The 22,961-nt window shown below is 36.1% G+C and overlaps 1 protein-coding gene across 30 annotated transcripts in view; it reads right to left on the bottom strand.

Annotated features, from left to right (window-relative positions):
* LOC112161706 (neurexin-1a) overlaps positions 1 to 22,961 on the bottom strand; it is a 247,571-nt gene that overhangs the window by 27,997 nt on the left and 196,613 nt on the right. For 24 of the 30 annotated variants that reach the window (XM_024297065.2, XM_024297057.2, XM_024297069.2 and 21 more), the window contains 3 exons: positions 18,801 to 18,972; positions 11,903 to 11,992; positions 10,281 to 10,600 (listed from right to left, as the gene is read on the bottom strand). In XM_024297065.2, the coding sequence (XP_024152833.1) occupies positions 10,281 to 10,600; positions 11,903 to 11,992; positions 18,801 to 18,972 (582 nt within the window). The remainder of the gene's footprint in view (positions 1 to 10,280; positions 10,601 to 11,902; positions 11,993 to 18,800; positions 18,973 to 22,961) is intronic. The other 6 variants (XM_024297074.2, XM_024297081.2, XM_024297072.2 and 3 more) reach the window with 1 other exon arrangement.

Raw genomic sequence — 22,961 nt, 5'->3', positions numbered from 1 at the left:
ACATCTATGCAAGGCACCGACACTAAACCCAAACAAGTGTTGGGCAATTTGGTCTCTTATTGTAAATGAAATAAGATTCATCCAAAACGACTGTACCTCTGGTGATTAATCTTTTGGCCTGTTAATGTGCGTTACTGTTTGCCTCATTAGTTACCTTTGACTTCACTGTGCCTGTTGCCTCCTTTGGTCGGTGAGCACTGAGTTGGAAACAGGATGACTGGCTTTTTTACGACCTGAATCAAACACTCTTTACTAATGTGACAAGCAATTCCTAATGCAGTTATGAGACAAAAAAAGAATTTAAAAACGGTTACATTTCAGTAATTTTCCATTCAGCTACAGCCTGTCAGGCGGTAACAATGCAAAACAAGCTATAATAATGTTCTGTGAAGATTGGAGAGAAAAATGAAGACTTTCTTTTAGAATATTTTTAAAGCGTCATTCAGGTTCTTAAGAACAAAAAACCGTATATGCAGGAAGTGTGTTTGATGAAGGTTTAAAAAAAGTGATAATAGAATGAGCTTTAAAGTGTTAAAGTCAAAGTATATTCGCTGTGTATTTTATTCTGAAAGTCTGTCCATCCATCTTCAGAAACCACTGAATCCCTTTTGAGGTCATGGGTTGCTGGAGCCAACCCAGTTACTGTTGGGCAAAGGTGAGGTACACCCTGAACAGGCTGTCAGTCTACTGCAGGGCTGCACAACCACACTCACATGCACACCTAGGGGCAATTTAGAGACACCAATTAACCTATGAAGCATGTTTTTGGACTGTGGGAGGAAACTGGAGCACCTGGAGGAAATCCACAGATGTACGGGGAGAACATGCAAACTCCACACTGGAAGATGTGGAGAACCAGAGTCTTCTCACTGTGAGACAAGATCGCTATCCACTGAATCAAATGAATCAAAACGAAAAGCAGCTTTACATGTTTCCTAATTTAAAGGTGAAAAATGCAATCTTGGGATAAGGAAATATCAGATTTCATCACTTTTATATTGTAATAGTTTGTGAAACCAAGTGTGGAAGTAAGGTGAGCAGAATTAAATCACTAAAGTCTTTTTCTCATGCAATTGAGTCAGTCTGAAGTGTTGGGTGTCAGGTGATAAAACAGTTAGTTTAACCCTTTTAGAGCTTTTTATTTAAATAATTTTACAATTTACTCTATTTATCTATCTTTAAAACTGTTTTTCTATCAATGCTTGATTTCAATCTTTTTTAGAACAACGCAAGTTTCTTTTCTTACAAATATATTTTGGATCATATCATAAAATAATTCCACAACGAAGCTGGGAATGGAAAAACTCAATTCGATGGGTAAATTTTCTTATTTTTACTGCATAAAATCATAAAAATTGAGGTCAAACAGTTTTTATTTTTAATAGCAAAAGATCGAACATGTAGAGACAAAATCAAAATGTATAAATCCAAAAACAAAGCAAAGATACGATCAAAACAATGAGAAAATTGTCTAAAAAAACAGGTGAAGCTCCACTCAAAGTCCAAGGATTTTTTCCAATTATGGGTCATAACTATTGGGATGTTTGTTTGAAACCAAAAAGTTCAAAACTAAAAACTTTTTGAAACCATCATGCATTATTTTGAATGAAAGCTACACTAATGGAAGGATTGGTGTCATTCCTACGTCACTGTAAACAGCAGATGTGATTGGCGTACTGAAGGTGAATTCATAGATCGCTGAGTGTTTCGTTTTTATTACATAGGTTAGCATATTTGTGCCTTACTTGATAAAAAAAAAACTTTAAACAGTCCAACCAGCAAACTTTAATATAATTCTGGAATTTGATTCATGCTAAATAAGTGCTGCATGAAAATAATAGAATTGCCACATGAAAAAATAATAAACTATTTTTGCCATTTTTTTCATCTATTCAAGTGTTTTGGTTTATCATTGATTTGGACTGTAGATTATCATGTCTAGTAAATGTAAAACTACAGTTGAGCTAAATAAAAAAAAGCATATTTGGCTACGAGTCAATATATCCAGCTGTTCATTTAGGATTCCTGTTGTGTGAGTTTAGTTCTTCCTTCAGATTTATTTAGTCAAAACATTTAACAAAGCGCTGATTTATTCATAATTTATGTGGCATCTGCGTATACTTACAGTCTAGGTTCTAGTTTTAAACCACTTAATCTGCCAACATGGTACCTTTTTTATTCGTTGTTTGATTCAATTGGTTTAAAAACGTATTTTTATAGGTAAAGAGAAGTAAATCTGCTAACTTGAAAACAATTGTTTGCAAGATTATGATTAAAAAAAAAAACAAACTCAATGGGATACATTGGCATGCCCATGTATAAATGACAAATTGATTGTATATTTTACTTCTTCCGGCTTTTCTTTCATTTCCACAGCAAGAGAGTCAGGATGAGCTTTAGTTCCTAAACCACATTTTAAAAATAAATATAATAAAATCATAGAAAAACAAAACTTGAAGATTAGATTCAATTAGTAGGGATTATTTTTAATTAATAACATGCATAATCAGTGAAATAAATGTGCTTTTTCATTTTTAAATTATGACCAAAAGTTGTGGGGAAAAAAAAAAACCTTCATATTTTGGGTTAAAAACACAAAAAATAAGAATGTCAAAAGTCATAATATTAAAGAGGAAAATCTCAGTCTAAATAAAGAATAAACTGATTTCAAATTAAAAAAAAACTAGAAGGTTAGACAAAAATCATCAAAAGTAGCTTGCATTCAAATGTTTGTTGGGGTTTGAGCTGCAGGATGTGGAGAGTAAACAGCAGCTGGGTTTGTGAAACAATAATCCATACTGGAACAAGAACAATCACCACCAGGCCTTTAGGTAGAATTAAGCAATGAAGATAAATAGCTGTGATGATTATTAGGGAGAAACGCTGCAGTTTTAGTTGGTATTGGAAACCAAATTGTTAAAGATTTTTCTTTCTCAAATTAACCTGACACTAACTTTATTACACTGCTGGTGAGTGTTCAGGTGGAAAAAAATAGAACCAGATATTCATAAAATGAATGTTCAACAACCTTCATGCTTAGGCTGATGATTTGTATGATTTATTAGCTTTTATGAGACACTCCAACTTAATGCTGGACGATGCCAATGATTGCAGCTGTTCTGCTGAATGATGTTGATGCTGGAAGAAATGTATATTAGGAATTTAAAAAGAACTGAAGATTGCTCTGCTTTTATTTGTAGTACAAATTGTGATAACTTGCTACAAAGAAAAACACACAGCCATGCAGCCACTTGGGTTTTAAGCAACTGGCTAAAGATCTTTTGTTGCATCTCTGAAATACTGCGATGCAAGGTTTTGACCCCCCCATCACGGATCAAGACAAACACCCACTGAGAGCTAGTTCAGCCTGACCTCATCCATACGTGACTGCAAATGAAATGGCCAACACAATGTGCTTTGAATGTCCCTCACTTTGACTGAATGGCCATTACACACCTCAGTCAGGGTTACTGCAGGAAGTGGGACCAATTGCCTATTGATGTGTTATAGTGACCATTCATTCTCTCTGGAAACAGGCGGCTGGCAGTCACGTCTGGGTTTTTACCAGCAACAAACAAGCTATAAATTAACACCAATGTTTTTTTTTCAAAGAAACAAAAATGCCACATGAAGTCAGAGTCAGATTTGTCTCTCATATCAAGTTCTGCAGGCATAAAAAGAAGTGATCCTCTGACTTCTTTCAGCACAGGTGGGTTCTAATGCAAAACTAATAAAAGAAACGTCAGCAATCTAAATAAGATCTGAAAAAAACCCATGAGGTTCAATGACTGGAGAAGTAGTCAATACATTAGAATGATTAAGTCCTTCCATGTTGCTGTGGCTAATACCAACTTATGAGGTCAATATCAGCCTCGCACCAGAAATTCATGTGAGATTTATGTACTGAATGGGTGCTGGTGGGCGGTGATAATACCAAGCAATGCAGGTGAGGATCCATCACTGTCAAGAGCAGTGGCTCAGTGGCTCCTCCCGATAGAGGACAAGTTTAGTTTCCTTTTTTTTTTTTTTCCTTTTGCTGAGAAAGTAAGAAAGTTTTCCTCTAAAGTCAAGAAGTTGATTAAAAATCATGTTTCACCGTTAGATAAAGATTTTTAAATATTTATCTTAGGAATAAAATAGAATAGAATAGAAATAAGCAGAAATATGTAAAATAAAAATTAGTTTATTTATTGCTTAACTTAAAAAAATAATGCAATAATTCAAATCCCACTACTGTGACAGACTGGCGACCTGTCCAGGGTAAACCCCGCCTTCGCCCATCAGTAGCCGGGTTAGGCTCCGGCACCCCCGTGACCCCGAAAGGGACGAAGCGGACAAGAAGATGGATGGATGGATGGACAAATCCCACTATAGGAGTTCAAATATTTCAAGTGAGCATGTCTGCAGATAAACAGGAGCATCACTGCAGGTTTTCATGCACTTCATGGTGTAACTTGCTTGGATGTCAGCAGTCTGTGCTGCATTCATTTATTCCATTGATAGTCGAGCACATACAATATGATACCTCCCACGTACGGGACAGGAAGCGTGCAGCGGAAAAGGGCACGTCAGACAGTATTTGACTCCCTAGTTTGGAAACTCCAAGCCAGTTAGCCCTCACTGAGTGTTGGTATTAAAGCAAACCTGTAATCTTAATGCAAACTGTTCATCTTTTTTTGTTTGTTTGTTTAATTACTATTAGCGTTTGTACGTATTTTCTAAAAAAAATTATAGTCAATAGATAGTACTTTATTTGTCATTCACACATTCAAGCAATAAATTACAGTGATTATCTTTATGACAAATAATAAATATTAAATAAAAAGGGCAGGAAAAATAAGAAATTATTACCAATTAAATTACAGCTAAATGAAAAAGTGCATCAGCCATTATAAAAAAGTATTTTGTATCACTCCATACTATTCACCATTTTATGTTAATACTATATTCCAATTGTGGCCATTAATTTATGAACTCAGTTTAACTTTCAGAGACTTTAAATTCATTATACATACTTTAGTATTTTAAAAAAAAGCAATAAAGACAGCATTTAAAAGGTCAAATTCGTTTTTAATTGTTATTTAGTATTTTTCACATAATCTCTGGATAAGTCTAAAATATTACTAGAAATACAGGTAGATTTTCTGCTTCCTACCTGCCATTCAAAATTGTGAACTTACAGTCAATATGTTTTATTTCACATACAGATTTACTATTATTAATTTTTTTAGGACAACATGGAATCTATTAAAACAAACAGATTGGCCCAAAATTAACACAAAATGTTACATTTTGATTAAATGTTTTAAATGACGACATTTTTATTATTTATTTTTTGAATTACTCAAAATCTTTTTTAAAGGCCAGAAACTTTGTATAGAAAATGTCAAGTTGCTGAAAATATTTGTATAAATTTTAATGATTTGCTTTCATACTCAGATGTGAATGTCTCATTTTTTCCATTTTAATGCAGACACAGACTTTAGATAAAAGAAGGGAAAAATATTACTGGGGGGCAAACATCTGTTTTTCTTTTTTTGTCAAAAAGTTGAATGGTTGTCATGCTTCACCGTTGCAATATAGATATTCATTATTCAAATAATATGAATATAGAATAGAAAATAATAGAATAGAATGTACATTTTTTATTGATATTGTACATTCTGATTTTGAGAAATTTCTGACATTTAGAGCCCCCACAGTTAAAACAGATTTTTAGCGGTTACATAACTCTAACAAGAGATGGCCTAAAGGTTAACTTAATTTTAAAAGTTCCTGCTAAATATAAAACTAAAGCACTTTAACTCTGTTTCTCTAAAAATGTTTCATCCTCTCCTACTTTTGCACAGTTCATGTTTTGGTTCAGCCTAACCTCACCACTCTGTGTGTGTTAGCCACTGTCTTTTTCAGGCCAAACATGCTTGTGACTGTTGGGGCATGAAAGCAGTCAGCAAATTAAACTCACCAACAGATGAGTTGGGGCCATTGGGGAAAAATTAAATGCTGAGTGTTCAACAAAAAGGAGAACGCATGCACCATCTCCCCTTCCTGAATCCAAACATGATGTCTTTGTGGGCGCGGCGCTCTGAGACAATAATGTCCTAGCACGGGAGCTCATCAGGTTGTCAAACTGAACATGCTGACATCTCCCAATGAGCACGGTTTTGCACGCCTCATTTATCATCTCTGCCATCACTGAGCAACTCTTTAATCCTGTGACCTTTATTTCCATATGAGTGCTGGATGAAACTTTAATGTTTGCCTGGACCTTATAAGTGAGCAGGACAAGCGTCTTTGCAATATTACACAGTAAATCCCATGTGGAGCTTCACAACTTGGTACATTTTAAATCAATAAGAATAAATTGGTTTTTAGTTATGTGAAACCTTCAGTATGAAGTGTGTGCTGACTGCATCAAAAACTAAAGCATGTATGAATTCAACATGATAAATTGTTATTGATTAAAACATTCAAAAAGAATCTCATGCTTTCAGTTTTTTAAAGTCCCACACTGTCGTGGGTGTCCTCAGAACAAATGTCCAGAAACCAGAATGCAGTTGCAATAAAGGTTGCAGAGGCGCCAAGGATAAACTTTTTACCTTTTATTAAAGGAAATGAGCACATCTGTTGCTCACAAGGGTTCACTTCACAGTGCTTCACACAGCTTCAGAGCCCCACCCCAAACATTTCCACTTCCTTTTAAACTCACCATGCCCCTCCCAGTGGGCGTTGCAATCAATTAGTTGTGGCATCTCAAACAGTTGTAAAAATACTTTTCATAAATTAAAGTAAACAAAAACATTTCTCAGACTAACTGAAAACATCTGCTTCTGTATGAACAGCGATTTCTGGGTCCACCTAAAAAGAAATAAATAAATAAAATAAATAAATGTAAGAGTCAGGTAAGTCACGTGACCGGCAGGATCGGACGCGAACTTCCTGTAAACAAAAGAAAAGAGCTACAGGTGACGGCGTGTTTGGCTATATGTAAATGTATGTGTATGGATTACGTGTCGGCAACCCTGTGTGCACCCAGGGGGACCTGCAGAGGGAGAGGGACAGAGAAGAACGTAAGTGTTTAGGATGAATGGAGCGCGTGTGTGTGGCTGCGGGTGTGTGTGTGCGTGCGTGTCCGGGTGCAGCTATCAGCTGACGGTGCTACACCGTCACACACACCAATAATCTTTTTAATAAGTGTTCCTAGTTGTCTTTTAATTATGATTATATCATTTTTAGCCAAAATCAAGAAATCTGTAGGATTTTTAGATCAAAGTTTCTACAGTTCATTAGAAATTTGTCTCTGAGTTGTGGATTGAACTGCAGGCACGGAGTAAGCCTGCCCCCATTACCCATCATCTCTGTTTACATGCCTCCCTGCTAGCTCGCAACCCCAAGCTGTTACTGGAGTTATACAATTATGAGCAAAAGATGCCAGCACAGACAGGGAAATCAGAGACGTACATGGATCTATTTGTCTACAAGTGGAGGCATAAGAATGGAGTGAAGCCCGGATAAATACAGAGGGTTGTGTCAGGAAGGGCATCTTTGCCAAACCAAACATGCGAATCAGACCTATGGAAGCTGATTCACTGTGGCGACTCTTGAAGGGAAAAGCCAAAAGCAAAAGAAAAAGAAGTTCATGAGAAAAACGATACAAGAAGATGTTAAAAATACCAAAAACCTGATTTTCCTTGTAGTGGGTCTTTAAGTGCACAGCTACCCAAAAAAATAAAAAAAAATTTTTTAGGTAAAAAGCACTCATCTCAAATCTGCTCCTTTTAAAAATTACCTACCAAAAAGTGAAATTCACTTCCTCCTTGACATGAGATTTCATTCAATCCAGTAAATCTCCACAAATACATGCTAAAAAACCATATTTATAAAAGATGACTAAGGCTGATTCAAAAAGAGTTCCTTAAGTCCAAAAAAGGACTATAATGACTCAGCATATTTTACCTTAAAAACATCCAGGAGACTTCCAAAATCTGCTTAATATTTTTGTCTTTTTCAGAAAAAAAAATCCTCCCAGAGACACATTTTTTTAATTAGTGTGAAATAAATAAAAACATAGACCTTCATTTATTGTCATTTTTCAGTAAATGTCATTATATCAAATGCACACGAAGCATAATACAGTAAAAACTGTCAATATTTTAGCCAAAAATAAGAATATTCTTAATGGGATGTAGGATGATTTCTGCGCACAGTCATAAATAAAATTCATGGCTCATTACAGCCGCAGGATTTAAGAGAAGATGTCTTCTGTATTTGGCAAAGAGTGGCAGGAACCCCCCTTTATTGGATAGCTCTCACGTTGTGTGTGGTATTGTTTAGTCACACATTGTGACATTTGAGAGGTAATATGCTCCTGCAGATGCTGCACCACTCATGCAGGACAGATAAAAATGATGGAGAACCTGGATGATGGCTATCACTCTAAGACACACACAGAGGCACACATCATAGGGCCATATCTGATTGCAAATGGGAGAAATTCTCAAAAGAGAGCCTGTGGTGCTGCTTCCAGTCGTGCAAAAAATGGACTCATTTTCTCTCAGTGTACCAGTTAAGGGACACAAGGAGATGGATGGTGTACTAAAAAAAAGCCAGGAATCCTTCACATGATCCTATAATGATGATGTGTTTTGGTGTACTGCATCACATTTATTTAACTCTCTTTTAGGTTTTTCCTTTTTTTTCTCTGATACAATTTACACGTTTGGAAAATGTGGTGAGAAACTGAGGTATCTGCTGGGAAATTTTAACATGTGCACCAACATTTTATTTATATGATACCATTATTATTGTTGTAATCAATGAGACTTTAATCAGGAAAAAAATGTACAACAAATTTTGGAAAACAAGACATTTCTACAATTCAAAAATTTCATTAAAAAAAATCAAAATAAGAAACCTAAAAAGGTAGGTATTATGGGACATCGCTATGTGGATGATGACATTTGAGTTTTGAAGAAGAGGGAAAGCCAAAACTGTGGTAAAGACTTGACCAATCACCCAAAGTTTGCAGGAGCTTTAAGAAATATCTTCTGTAGGAAGATGTCAAATACCCATCCAATAACCATCCAATCAATGATGTCTCATAATAGCTACCTTTTCTGATTTCTTATTTGTGAGAATGATGTGTCAGCGTTCACACCACAAGGACCCTGTTTCTCTTTCTTATAGTATATGTCAGATTCTGTATGTTTTTTAGCACGTAAAAACTCATACACACTTCAAGCAATTTCTGCATTCTTGGTATCAAAATATTCAGCTGGTTAAATGCTTCTACTTTTGATATTTGTATGTTTTTAAGATATAACGGAATTAATACGATTTTTGGGCCCATGTTGCGTCAATGGGAATTTTTTCAAATTATTTGTGCACTTTTCAACTTATGCAATTTTGGTCTAAAAAAAAATCAGTAAATTCAGGACATTCATGCTTGTACTTTTGGTGTTCATCAATTTTACACAATTTAGAATTGTACCCAATTTTTGCTATTTTTTTTCTCACGAAATTCTTCCAATTCTTTGTGCATTTAGAAACCTATTGGTACCAAAACATTAAGCACGTTCAAGACATTAATGCTACGGACGTTTATAAGGCTAATTTTGAGCTTAGCTAATATTTTAGAAACATGCTAACATTTTTGGCTAGTTTGACATCTACTGGGGATTTTTAGGCTATTTTTTAAGTTAAACTAATATTTTAGAAACATGCAAACATTTTGAGCTATGTACTTAGGTTTTTTTAGGATCATTTTTTTTAGCTTCACCAGTATTTTAACAACAAGCAAGCTTTTTTTTTTTTTTTTTGCTAATTGGACTCATAATAAGGTTTTATATATTGAAATACTTCAGCATCTTTAGCATTATCCAAATAGCATTACCAAACTCCCTTCAGTAATTACACCAAATTCAGCTAACAGCTTTAGCATCTTCAGCAACCACATTCAGAAAAAAACATTCACACTAGCAATATTGAAGGTAATGCACATTTTTGATTTCTGGAAATTACTTTTGTTTTCTGAAACATTTCTATTTTTTATGCTGTTTCTTTTCTTTTTTTTTAATTTGTGTTTTGTTTTCTGTAACTGTGTTTTGATTTCTAAAATGTATTTATTTAAATTATTATTTGCTTTAGCTTTTTACATGTTGGGATATTTAATATATTTTTTTGTAATTTACTGATGTGATTTGGACTTCTGGGCCACTGTATTAATGATATAATGACATGGATCAAGTAGATAGCAAGACAAAATAGGTTTATATTCGTACCTGCTGAGGCTCTCGTGGTGTTGTCTGCTTGACTCTCCTACTGGATGCGGTGGTAGTGGTGATCTCCATGATGGATGTGGACGTCTCTGATCGGTTAGCTGTGGTGCTCGACTGTGGCGTGATAGAGGAAGGTGAATCCCCCACAAGCCGCACACTTCCCTGGATCTTTATGTTGGAATCCCCCTCAGCGGCCATGTTGAACACCTTTAAGCCATTATAGTAGAGGCCTGAGAGCTGGCCCTGAAAAGACTGACTCCGATCTCGCTCCCAGCCCCCAATCTGTATAGTGGTTTGGCTGTTGAAGATTGTAAGCTGTCGCCCTGTGGAAAAAGGATGTTGCAAGAATGTTGAACTGTGGACTCAGCCACTTTTACAGAGCAGGAAATAAAAATAGACAGAAAGACAGATTATTTGCCCAGTGGCTAATGAGACCAATAAATTACAGGGTGTAGAGGCAAACCCTGGTAATTTATTGCAATTATAATGATGAGATGCCTATGGAAAGGAAGAACAAAATTTAAACAGAATAAAAAAAGAAATAAAATCAATGCTTTGCTAAAAGTGTAATCTAATGAAAATCTACAAAAAAAGAAAAATAAGAAGCCTTAGTTTAATTACCTGTAACCTTAAAAAAATGTTTTCAGCAGACGGGCAGCTTGCATTAAATTACCTCAGAAAATAATCATTATTAAATGGTTTGTAAAACAAACGCCAGAAGCATATAATTCAGTGAGGATCATTAACATTATGTGCTTTAATAAAAATAGACAGACTGTGAGAGAGTTGGACTTCTCCTATTTAAAAAGCATGAAGCAGGCAGGAGGTTCTTAATTGTTAATATTCATCCTTTTAGCAAAAGCAGCCAAAGAATAATTAAAAAATAAACCAAACAAAACATGAAGATTATGGTTTAGTACACAAATAATTCAAAAAAACCTTTCATGACATGATATCCAAAATGTAAAAGAGGAATAAACAACAATTTATAAACATGATAGGGCTCAATTTTACATTTTTAATGAAAAGAAATATGAATTAGTCACTTAACTTAATTAAAAAAACAACACAGCATGCATTCAGTTTGTTTTATATTACAGCTCCTATATCTAAAGCCCTATACATATTTACAGCATCTGTTAAAGGGACTCACAAATTCTGATGCCAATTGTTTTTGCAGACTATTTACAATTGCTAGAAGTTTAATCAGAATGGGTCAAATCTCAGTAAAGAATTTCCTATTCTGGATATGCATACATAAATCTTTCAGAAGTGTTAAAAGAACACTTAGCAGCTAATGAACGTTTACATTGATCATTTATGTGTTTACAGCAATATGCTAGAGTAATTTATTGACATGTTTACAATGATGTTATTACTCCATTAAGTCAATTTATGTCCATATTTACAGTCCCTTTAACCGCAAGTTGAAAAGAAACACGTATTAAGACAGTTGTAAAATGAATACATTATTAAGAAAAGGATAAAACACTACAAAATAAAATTATTTTAAATTTAATGGTTTTACTGAACATTTATATATTTTAAGGTTTATTATTGACAAAATAACTCTACAACCTGGTTATGATCAATTTATTTTATTTGAAATTTTAATGGGATTTTACCTTTGTCGAGTAGCCATTCGTCAACTACTCGACCAAGTCGGTATGGGATTCGCTGTCTAGCAATCGCCAGGCGTTCGTTATCATTGTTGCCTTTAAAGTTTAAAGAGACATTTCATTGGTTACAATCTGTAAGGTCAAAGGTTAATATTCATACTTAATGCTGGATTTATACAACTGCACAGATGGCTTTATATTTAAAAAATTTTAAGATTAAAAAAACATATTTATCAAACATTATTTAAACAAACTTCACTCACTTTATTGTATTTTAGCTGACACATTTAACCTATATTAATTAGAGAGTAACTGCCATGTAAATGATTTATCTAGTTAATAAATATATTAAAAAACAAACAAAATGACAGACATTTTCACTGCAAAAAAATCTTTATCTCAACTTTCTATCTATCATTAGTCTATTTAACCTGCTTTTAAACTAGTTATATCAAATAAAAATCTTTTAAATGGATTATTTAAATAACCTTTATTGAGTAAATTAACAATTCAGTACCAATAAACATCTTATTTATAATTAACCTAACTGACAAAAACTGTTTACAGGATTACAATTCACAGAAAATACAATCTAGCAAGAGAAAATCGTTAGAGAACATTGTCAAAGTAAGAACAAACACCTTTGAGAAAGCAGCTTTGACAAAAACTAAAGCTCATAAAGCCATGACCGCATAGCATTTTGTTCAGAAAACAAGCCAAGGAACTGTCAAAAAAAAAAAAAAGTACAACAAGGGAAAGTCTTCACTCCAACTCTGAGGGGACACTCTGGCTTTAATGAGAGTAAACTCTGCATCACCCTTTTGTTAAGGCCAATAACCTCTCTAGAACAGATGACGCTCAGCAAAGTGGCGCCGTCTCTAACTGCATTTCCTTTGGTATTGTCTGCTAAGATTGAATTCAGTCACTTCCATTCTTCCTGCAGATTGACAATGTTTGTCCCATCAACTATATTAATTCAGGTCCAGCAGATAAAAGAACCGGTAACAAACAATGATTTGGTGGAGAATGGCGTCGGGGAGGAAAGGATTGCAAAGGCATGAAGGAAAGAAGGGAACCTTGTAACAGATGCACGTTTGCTCTGATGAAAGGATTTTTTTTTCTAATCACATCAGACTGAATTACTGTAGAGGATCAACAACACAGAAATGAGAGGAAATATAGTTTTATTTTGCTGTGCTCAAACCTCTCCTTAAATATTGATCATTATAAAATGTGCACAACAGGAGAGTTAAAGGGGAATAAATGAAACAATCAATCAACATTTTTTAAATAATGTGTGCGCTCATCTTCCTTAAAGATCCATGTCAATAAAAATTGTGTTTTTAACATGTTCTTGTGGCATTTTTCTAATGATGGAGGATATCTATCAGAAAACTGATCTTAAAATTGCTGTAAGGTTGCATGAGAGTGTGTAAACAGATGGGATGATGGGAAGGAGGGGTGGAGTTGCTCAGCTCAGAAGTGAATTTCTAATGAACTCCTGGCGCTCCGCAGAAACTATGTCCTAAAATTGACTTTTTTTAAGCTAAAATAACATTTATAATTTAAAGATATCTGGGAACACTGACATCTAATGGGACTTTAACTTCTTGCTTTGAGATAACTTCTGTTGTGAAATGTCCCTTTTATCAATTATTTGAATCATTTACTCATACACAGCTATGACTGCATGTATTTCCCTTATAAAACAGATTGAATTAATTCATGTAGAGCCTTTCTTTTTTCACACTTCATGCAGGGGATCATATGATTTATTTTGAGCAAATGATTGTGTTGGTCAAACACAGCTGTGCTCTCTAATACTTTAGTTGTTAACTCATGTATTTTTAATGGTTTTTAGCTTCAGTTGGTTCCATTTATTTTCCCTTTAAGTGTTTGTTATGTCACGTCTACAATTCCAACTACTTTGAATCCTATGAGGAGGGAATCTACAGATAAAATTAAATATATATTTTTTGCAATATATACATATTTTCCTTTCAGAAAAGTTCAAATGTTTCTATACTATCTTGAGGTGATGCTTTTTCTGATTTATGCCATATTTTTTTGTTTTGCAGTTTTCTTTAAATGGAAGCAGTGATTTGAGACAAGAAGCCTGGAGTGAAAACATTCACCTTGACTTCCAGGCTGCTGCAGACACAATGCACGGCCAACACGTGCACACTTTGCACAGCATGCCACAGTGCCAGAATCCTCCGCATTTGTGCAAAAACATGTTCCATTTTCAAAGACCGTGGAGCTTATCAGTCTGGCTCTGCACCCCATGGCACACTCAGTCTATCCTTATACTGAGGTTAATTAAGTGTGGATATAATCAAGGTCTGATGGTGTATTGATCCCCACTGTGGGACACTGGAGTGTTAAACAATGCTATCCCCTGGGCTCTGATGCAGTACCAGAGCCCATTCATTCCACCTGCAAGCGGAGCATGTGACTGCTGTTAAGTGGTGATTTGGTTTGGTGTGGGACAGCTTGTCTTATCTCCACTGCCAGACAGCAGCGATTCAGCTGAGCCGTCCCACCCGACCCACTTTGCCCTTACACACTTGTTTTCTTTTTTGTTAATAAAGTGTTCCGATAAGGCGGGAGCTTTATCTCATTACAAGCCCTAGGACTCTCACCATGTTAAATGAACAAATATGCAAATACTTTGCTCATGGAGTCAAGAGAATTAGGAAGCAGGACCCTTCTCACTATTATTTTTCTTTTTCATCACTTTTCTCCTAGTTCAGCCACAGCCAATGAAGCAGTTTTCAAGCATGCTCAGTGATGACTGCTGAGATAATAGGCCAAAAAGGCTCTTGGCTATAACAGAGAAAAAAAAAAAAAACTAAGATTAGATAGGATAGAGCTTTGATGGATAAAGCTAACCCCCCTTTCCTTGTATCTCACAAAGCAGACAGAAAAGAGCAAGGTGAAAAAAGCTGTGGGTGCGATCAACAAGGGGGCAGGGGTAGACAGATAAAGGTAAAAAGGACAGGAAAAAAAGGAAGTGTGGGCTGAGCAAAGTGAAAGACAGGGAGCTCTGTAAGTGCACCATGCTCTGATAACAGTAAAAGAATAAGGGCAGTGACTTGTCCATTATCTTTGTGAGCAGAGCGCGTTCATTGGCTGCCCCAAAGGATGCTGCACTGTACCCTGCAGGCCTGGCAGCACAAATGTGATGGTATTACTTCCATGGCCAAAGACTCAGTAGAAACAAGATCTTTATTTATTTATTTCTTCTTTTTCGCCACCCAGTGTGTATTCCAGAATGAAGGTTGGACAAGAATAAACAGGCGAAAAAAGTCACATGTGTGTGTTCATATAGTATTTATACTCTAATAATTGTGCTAAAGACTCGTAATGGTCCGTGAGCGTGTATTACCAGACTTTTAATGAGATTACGAGGGCAGCAACTGAGGGTCTGGTGAAGCAATTATTTCTTTGCTTTGAAAGTGAACGCTCCCCTCAGTGTAAACTCCTCCTCCCTCTTTCTCACTCTCCAGCTGTCACTTTTATCTTGGCAGTCTACTTTTATTATCCTCCAGGCTACTGATGCTGGAGATCATGTGGTTCTGGTTCTGCTAGATCTATCAGCGGCATTTGACACAGTGGACCACCATATCCTAATATCTAGGCTCCAGAACCTGGTGGGGATTCGAGGTACCGCTTTAGATTGGTTTAGGTCTTACCTAACAGGACGGACGATGTGTGTCAATCTTGATGGTTTTAAATCTAGAACAGCTGGGGTGTCTTATGGAGTCCCACAGGGTTCCGTTTTGGGGCCACTTCTGTTTTCTTTGTATCTCCTGCCATTAGGGTCCATTCTCAGAAGACACGGTGTTTCTTTTCACCTGTATGCTGATGATAGTCAGATATACCTGCCATTGAAAAAGATGGACGGCTTCTCAGCTAGCCCGCTCTTTTCATGCCTTGCAGAGATTAAGGACTGGTTGGCCCTAAGTTTCCTGAGCTTGAATGAGAACAAGACAGAAGCACTTATGTTTGGACCAAATGATCGCAGACGATCATCTCCAATCGATCTGGGTCATTTGACTAACTTTTTAAAATCAACTGTTTCTAATTTAGGTTTTAAGTTTGATAGTCATTTTAAGTTTGATCATCAGGTCAGCTCAGTGGTGAAAACAAGCTTTTATAATCTTCGGCAACTCTCCAAGGTGAAACCTTTTTTATCTCCTGCACAGTTTGAAACGGTAATCCATGCCTTTATCACGTCTCGGCTGGATTACTGTAACTCACTTTACCTTGGACTTAGCCAGACGTCTCTCTCACGCCTCCAACGCGTTCAAAATGCAGCTGCTCGCCTCTTGGTTGGAGGACGTAAGAGAGACCACATCACGCCGATTTTAGCATCGCTCCACTGGCTGCCTGTACATTTTAGAATTCATTTTAAGATACTTTTATTTGTTTTTAAGTCTTTACACGGTCTGGCCCCCTTATACCTCTCTGAGCTGCTTTCTCCTTATTCGCCGGCCCGATGCCTTAGATCAGCTGACCAGCTCCTTCTGGAGACACCGAGGTCCAGGCGTAAGCTCAGAGGGGACAGGGCCTTTGCGGTTGCTGGCCCCAGACTTTGGAATTCCTTGCCATTGTTTATTAGAGAAGCACCGTCGTTATCCATTTTTAAAACGCGTCTAAAGACTCATTTTTATGCCCTGGCTTTTAACCCATCTTGAGACTTCTGCTGTTTTTGTACTGTTATTTTACTGCTTCTATTTTATTTTTTTATGTATCTATTTGTCTTGTCTTAGTGTGACTGTCTTTTATGTTTTTAGTGTTCAGCACTTTGTTTTAGCTATCTGCTATGTGAAAGTGCTATATAAATAAAGCTGAGTTGAGTTGAGTTGAATTATAATCATTGTTGATCTGTGAGTAGCCTAAGTGTAGCTGAGGGCTGCTATTATGACTGAGTTTAGAGGCATACATGGATACTAATCAAACTAAAGGAGAGCTGAGAGAATAATGGCTTTGTGCACAAGGATGGGGGGGGGGGGTGCACAGTAACTATGAATTGATGTAATTAGTTTGCAACAGGCCTAATAGGGAAGCTGGACTTGGCAGTGTCACTGATGCATGATTGTTAGGGAAGATGTTGGAATCCCTGCAGCATTATGCGGCTCAGAACTCAACTAAAAGTGATGGATTCATTCTTCAGCAACTATCAAATATTTTCTAAGTTGTGTAATTATTTGCTGAAGTTGTAACTCTAATATAAAACTATGATTTACATGCTATTGTGGATAAAAATAAATGTGCAAAGACCCACCCAAAGCGTTCCCAGTGGTCTTTGTATTATTATTGTGCCGTTTTTAGGCAAATTTAAAAAAAAAAAAGTTTTATAAGACATAGTTTCTGCAGAGCGGCAGGAGTTCATTTGAAAATTGCCTCTAAGTTTGGGGACTCCTGGTGTAAATGATCCCAAGCTAGCTTACAGCCCCTCATAACCTAACATTGCTGGTGTAACAAAAATGGTGAGCAATATTGGAGTTTTGAACCAGATGCTAGTTTATTTAAGCTAACACATGAATGCATCGGAATGGAGCAGAGCAGGAAGCTAAAATAACAAATAAAGCTCTTAATCAAACAGACTTTTTTTATCTGCTCCTGATTTACAAGTATTTGAAATAAGAAATAGTAAAAAACGCTATTTTAAGCTTTTTTTTTTATAAATGAATATGCCGGTTTTAATAAACGATATACAAAAACAAACCAAGTTAGCTAGTTTGCTAAACGTTTAAAGCTAATCTTCTCAATATATCCTTTGTTTAAACATTGAAATGGAAGCATGGGAGCATCAAACCTGTGTAAATGTCCCACGCCATCCTCATCATGTCAAAAGACATCAGTTTCTGCCTTCCACCTGAGGCGAGTATGCTGAGAGTGGAGTCCCAATCGTAAAACATTCTTTTATGTGGATGAATGCACTGGTCAAGGCTAAAGGTCGCTAACCATTATAAAAAAAAAAAAGGTTTAGGTTCCTCTGATATTTGTTATCTTCAACATATATGCATTCTCACAATCTAACACATACAGTAAAGCAGCTGCCCAATAATAAAATGTTGTAAAGTTGTTTTTAGCATCATGCTTTTGAACTATAGTCTTTGTCAAAGCTTGAAGAAAAAAGTCAACAGGATCAACAACCAGAGCATTTCAATTCAAAACATGTTAACACTCTTCTGAAAGATACTAGTGTTGCCGAGCTGCTGCCATTTGACAGTTAATTATCACATTCTTTCCCTATCAAAATTACAGACAGAAAGATTTTTTTTCACCCCCTAATTTTCAGCTTGATATATGCAGCTGTAAAAAATCCCAACTCTCTTATGCCAGACCTACAGTATAGACCTAAAATGCTTTTCCAATAAATTCTCAGTCCTCACGCGGGGGGTTAATTACAGCATTTATCTTACACTGTCATGTAAAATGTTTTCATGATAAGTCATTGGCAATTACAATTATTAGTAACACTCATGACTAAGAAAATTAACACAGTCTGCTTTTAGTGAGTGAGTAATTGTGGTGAACGCTGTCAAAATGATGAATACCAACGTGGATATTTATATAGATGTTGAAATGTGCTGTAGGTGATCATCTGCTGTTTAATGCTGTATTAGTACCAGATTTACTTAAGTGTTTTCTAAATTATATTAACTTAACCAATCTCTAGTTTTGACATATAAATAAAAACAGAAAACACACTTTCAAAATGGCAATGCTCAACAACACTAGTATATTTCTAAACAGTCGCTGAAAATAGAAACTTAGACAGAAATTATTGCACATTTAGCTGCAGAACATCCTAATGCCATTTATATAACTGGTTTCAATTAGTCATTGAATTGACTTAAAGTACATAGAAAAGGCAGAGGGAGGGACTTACCTGTTGGGTAGCGCTCATTGACAGGCAGGTCATCCACCTGCAGAGTGGCATTACCCCCACTCCTCGTAAACTTGACTATATGGTACTTTCCATCATTTACAAACTTTGCTTTCTCCTCAATGTTAATGTCATCTGTTCCAACATTAAAAACAACAGCAACCTTTCCTTTGTCCTGAAATGACAAAAGCACAAAGACAACAAAACATTAGTTAGTGAGAAATAGTAATCTGTTTATTTGGACATAAATTCAGACAGAATCTGAAAATTAAAAGATTTTTTTTTTTTTTAAGTTAAAGAATAAGCTAAAACTACTGTGGATATTTCATGTATGATTTGCTTACTTCTGTACTCTCACTGTTTCTCTTTTCAAAAAGTTCTTGAACTATTCATTTTAATCCAGATTTGACATCAACTTTAAATCTTGTAACTGAAATATATTTTTTTAAGTAAAGTGTCTTTATAGAAGTTAGAGCCTCTCATGTTCAATTTGAATTTCCTCAAAAAACTAAGTAATCTTCGCTGGATATTTTCTTTTGCAAAGTGCAAAGAATAATAGCCAAACTAAAGCATAGTTTTAAAATAAAATTGATCTAGAAAGAAGACAAAAACATGGACACTGCTTTTGCTCTTTAAAATCCTATCAAATAGTGCTTGTAAGACACATTTTGGCAAATTAGTGAAGCTTTGGCACAATTTCAACAAGGAAGATCTACCAAACTTACAGGTACACTGGGTTGTTCTGTAACTCTACACACCATTATTAATTAGGTTTTCACTTTGAATATCCAACCATTCCTCTCAGCCAATCAAATGTGTACCTTTAAATGCATGAATAGTTGGATGCTAGACAGTTCCCCGGCCCTCCTCCACCCTGTTCTCCACCTACTAGGCCTAGGCTCCAAGACCTTGACACCAAAAATTAACTGTGTGTGTATGTTTCCGTTTGATCCTATGAAAATTACCTTCAGCGTTTTTATTGCGTCATATATAATGGAACGCTTTTTCTTAGCAAGCAGAGCAAATAATACAAAGTTGATAGTTTTTGCTAACAGACCAGAGATATAATAAAAGACAAAAAATCTTTGACCTCATCTCTAATTCCTGATTCATTTTGTGATTTTGTGCAACAGCTTTGTGGTTCAAAGTTGCAACACAAAACTTAGATGAAATAAAAATATCTACAAATCATAAGCTGAATAATTCTCCTTTCATATTGGCTTGAAATTTGTGGAGTAAAATCGGTAGCGGCTCCAAACTGTCAGTTTCATGGTCATAATTTAACTGTGGAAATATCAGAACATGACACTGCCTTTTATATCATGGTGCCATCTGGATTTTTAAATCAATCCTCAGGGCTTTGCCTTAAAAAGATATGACTTTACATGAAAAGATTTTACTTCTAAACGTGTAAGTAAAATAACACATTAAGTTCAAAGGGAGTTTGAAGCTTGTTCTAGCCCAGCCTCATCCACAAGATGGGTATCAGCTTTAATAAGCTAATTTTCCAGTCCACAGTTGAAGTTCCTGAATCCTCCTGGTTAATCCAGCAAAGAGGAGTGCTTATGCTGGTGAAGCCTTCTGCTCTCTGCTTATGAGCAGCTTGGAAAGGAGCATCTGGTTGGAGGCTCAACCTACTAAAGCAACGCAGCACTCTGCATGTCATTATCCAGTCAGCACAGCTTATACGAGACTGCATCTCCATCGCTCTCCCCAATTCTCCAGCTCTCCTATGTGCACAAACTGACTCTTCTTTCAGCCACCCACTAAACACACATACCCATGCACACAGAAACCCAGCCCCCTAAGAGTACGGAACGAGCTGAGCATGTCGGAACAGCCAGAAGCTACAGTGCAATTAAAACCATTTGTAATGTGTCACACCATGTTACCAAAACTAGGACAATTGTATGCTTTGTAATGCAATTTCAACAGATTATATAATCTGATGAATCAAAGCTACAGTACTAACACAATTTACAGGCTGCTCGGAGGCCCAAACAACAATCAACAAAAACTGAAAAGCGAATGGATGCAGGATTTACCGCTCTTATCGGGTTTTCCAATCTGAATGAGCAAAGGGATAATCTGCAGACACTTGTAGACTATTAAAATCTTGTGTTACTTCAAATTTGTGTCATTCTCAGTGATGAACCGCTCTTCATTTTCGTTTGCCTCAGTGATGGCGAACGGAGCCGGGCTCAGTAGGATTAAACACAACAAAAGGCAGCAGATACTGTGAGCATCTGGCATCATTAGACCTTACCCCAGGGCTGATTTTCACTGAATTCTCAAAATTTTCACTACATGAATGTACATTCGCAAATTAGCATGAACCAAGCATCTGCGATATAAAAAACAAAACTTTCTTTCAAGGACTTCACTCGATAAAACAATTTTGAACATTTTATGACCATAACTCAAAGAAAGGAAGAAAAAAACAGTTTTAGTTGAGGGACTTAACCAATTAAAATGCTGCTTTTAATAGCCTCTTTCAATTGACTTTTAATGTTCCCTGAAGTCTCATTAATAAATTTACTGCATTTAGTCACAAACTGGCAGCTTGAATTCCCATAGCATAAAAAACACTGTTTCACAGGCTCCAAAGAGGTAAATGAAAGACGATAAAACCCTAAAAAAATACTATTCAGAACATAAATGAACAAGTAGCTCTCCTAGCTGAGTAAATCTTGTATTTTTGACACTTTTAGCTGACAGATTCCTCCATATTAATGTGATTAACTTTGACTTTTATTGCCTCTGCCATCTGAGCAAGTCTTCCATTTGCTCTACCACCAATGTGTTTTAAATAAATGCATTTCCAAAACTCTTGAAATTTGACTGACTTAGACAAGCAGTTTCTGTGTTAGTTCGGCACTGAGGGAGACATAATCCCAGAACTCTAAAAGGGTGCAGGCTTATGTCAGAGAGTGATTGATACATGCTTACATAAAGCCAACCCATTAAACCCAGTACAATTTCAGAGCTGCTCACTTGGTAAGTGCTGCTCCCCGCAGGGCTGTCCGCCTGGGAACATACTGTACAGCACACATATACCTCACCCGAGGAGCTCAGCCTTGCCTGACACTCTGCACGCTGCCTTGATTAATTGCTCATCAAGCTGCAATAGAGTTTAATTAACTGATGAAGTTGATCCACCATTCTCCTTTAATCTGCGCTTTTTTATGCTTCTTCTGCCTGAAGCTGGAGGGCAGAGTAGATGCAGCAGCACTCAGGGTGTCAATTTCTCATTAAATCACCCATCTGCATTCATTTTACAATCACAGATATTTTACTTTAAAAAGTAAAGCTGAAAAAAACATTTTTTTTTTCATTATTTATTGAGAAAATGGAACTCATTTCCTAAAGTCTCACTCCAATCATCTTTTGATCTATTGAAAAAATGTTCCCATTATTTTTGAAAACTGTAATTATGATGTTTTTGTAAGCAAAATAAAAAACAGTGTTGGGCAAAGTTTGTGCAGTACAGCAGTTCATCAGAAATTTGCCTCAGAGTTGTTGGCGGTACTGTAGGCGCTGCAGTAAGCCCCTGCTGATATCCCATCATCCCTTTGTTTAGACTCTCTTTTGCTATTTTACAGCTTCTTACAACCCCAAGCTAACACTAGCTGTGCAACAATAATGGCGAGTAATAATGGAGGTATCCAGTCGCACAATTTTGAGCCAAATACCAACTTGGACAAGGAAAATGAAGACGCCGTTGGACCTGAATGGAGCTGAACAGCGAGAATTTGGCCCGCCCCTTTCACTTGAAACAGCCTTTTCAAACAGCACTTTAATCGTCGCCTCATGGTTCATCCTGATTTGAATAAAGCTCAGAAATACAGATTTATTTTACTATTATTATTATTATTATTATTTTACTTGTCTTGTCCAGCAGCTTTGTGAATCTTCAAACAAACAATGTATATATTTCTACAAACCCCTTTTGTATTTGAGGCTAAACTTTATTCATAACAATTATGTTTATCTGCATTTCTTTTTGATCTGGATGGAAAAAAAAATAGAGAGTGTGATGTTAGAGATGGGGTAAATATACAGTTATTTTATGCACTTTATCATGAGAAAAATGCTACAAGAAAATCTTAGAAACAGTAAAAATATGATTTTCATTGGAGTGGGTCTTTAAAATGACTGGGATGT

Source organism: Oryzias melastigma, linkage group LG15 (assembly GCF_002922805.2).
Source record: "Oryzias melastigma strain HK-1 linkage group LG15, ASM292280v2, whole genome shotgun sequence".
NCBI classification, from domain to species: domain Eukaryota; kingdom Metazoa; phylum Chordata; class Actinopteri; order Beloniformes; family Adrianichthyidae; genus Oryzias; species Oryzias melastigma.
The sequence above is the reverse complement of the archived record's forward strand: the minus strand, read 5'-3'. Positions and strand labels throughout refer to the sequence as shown.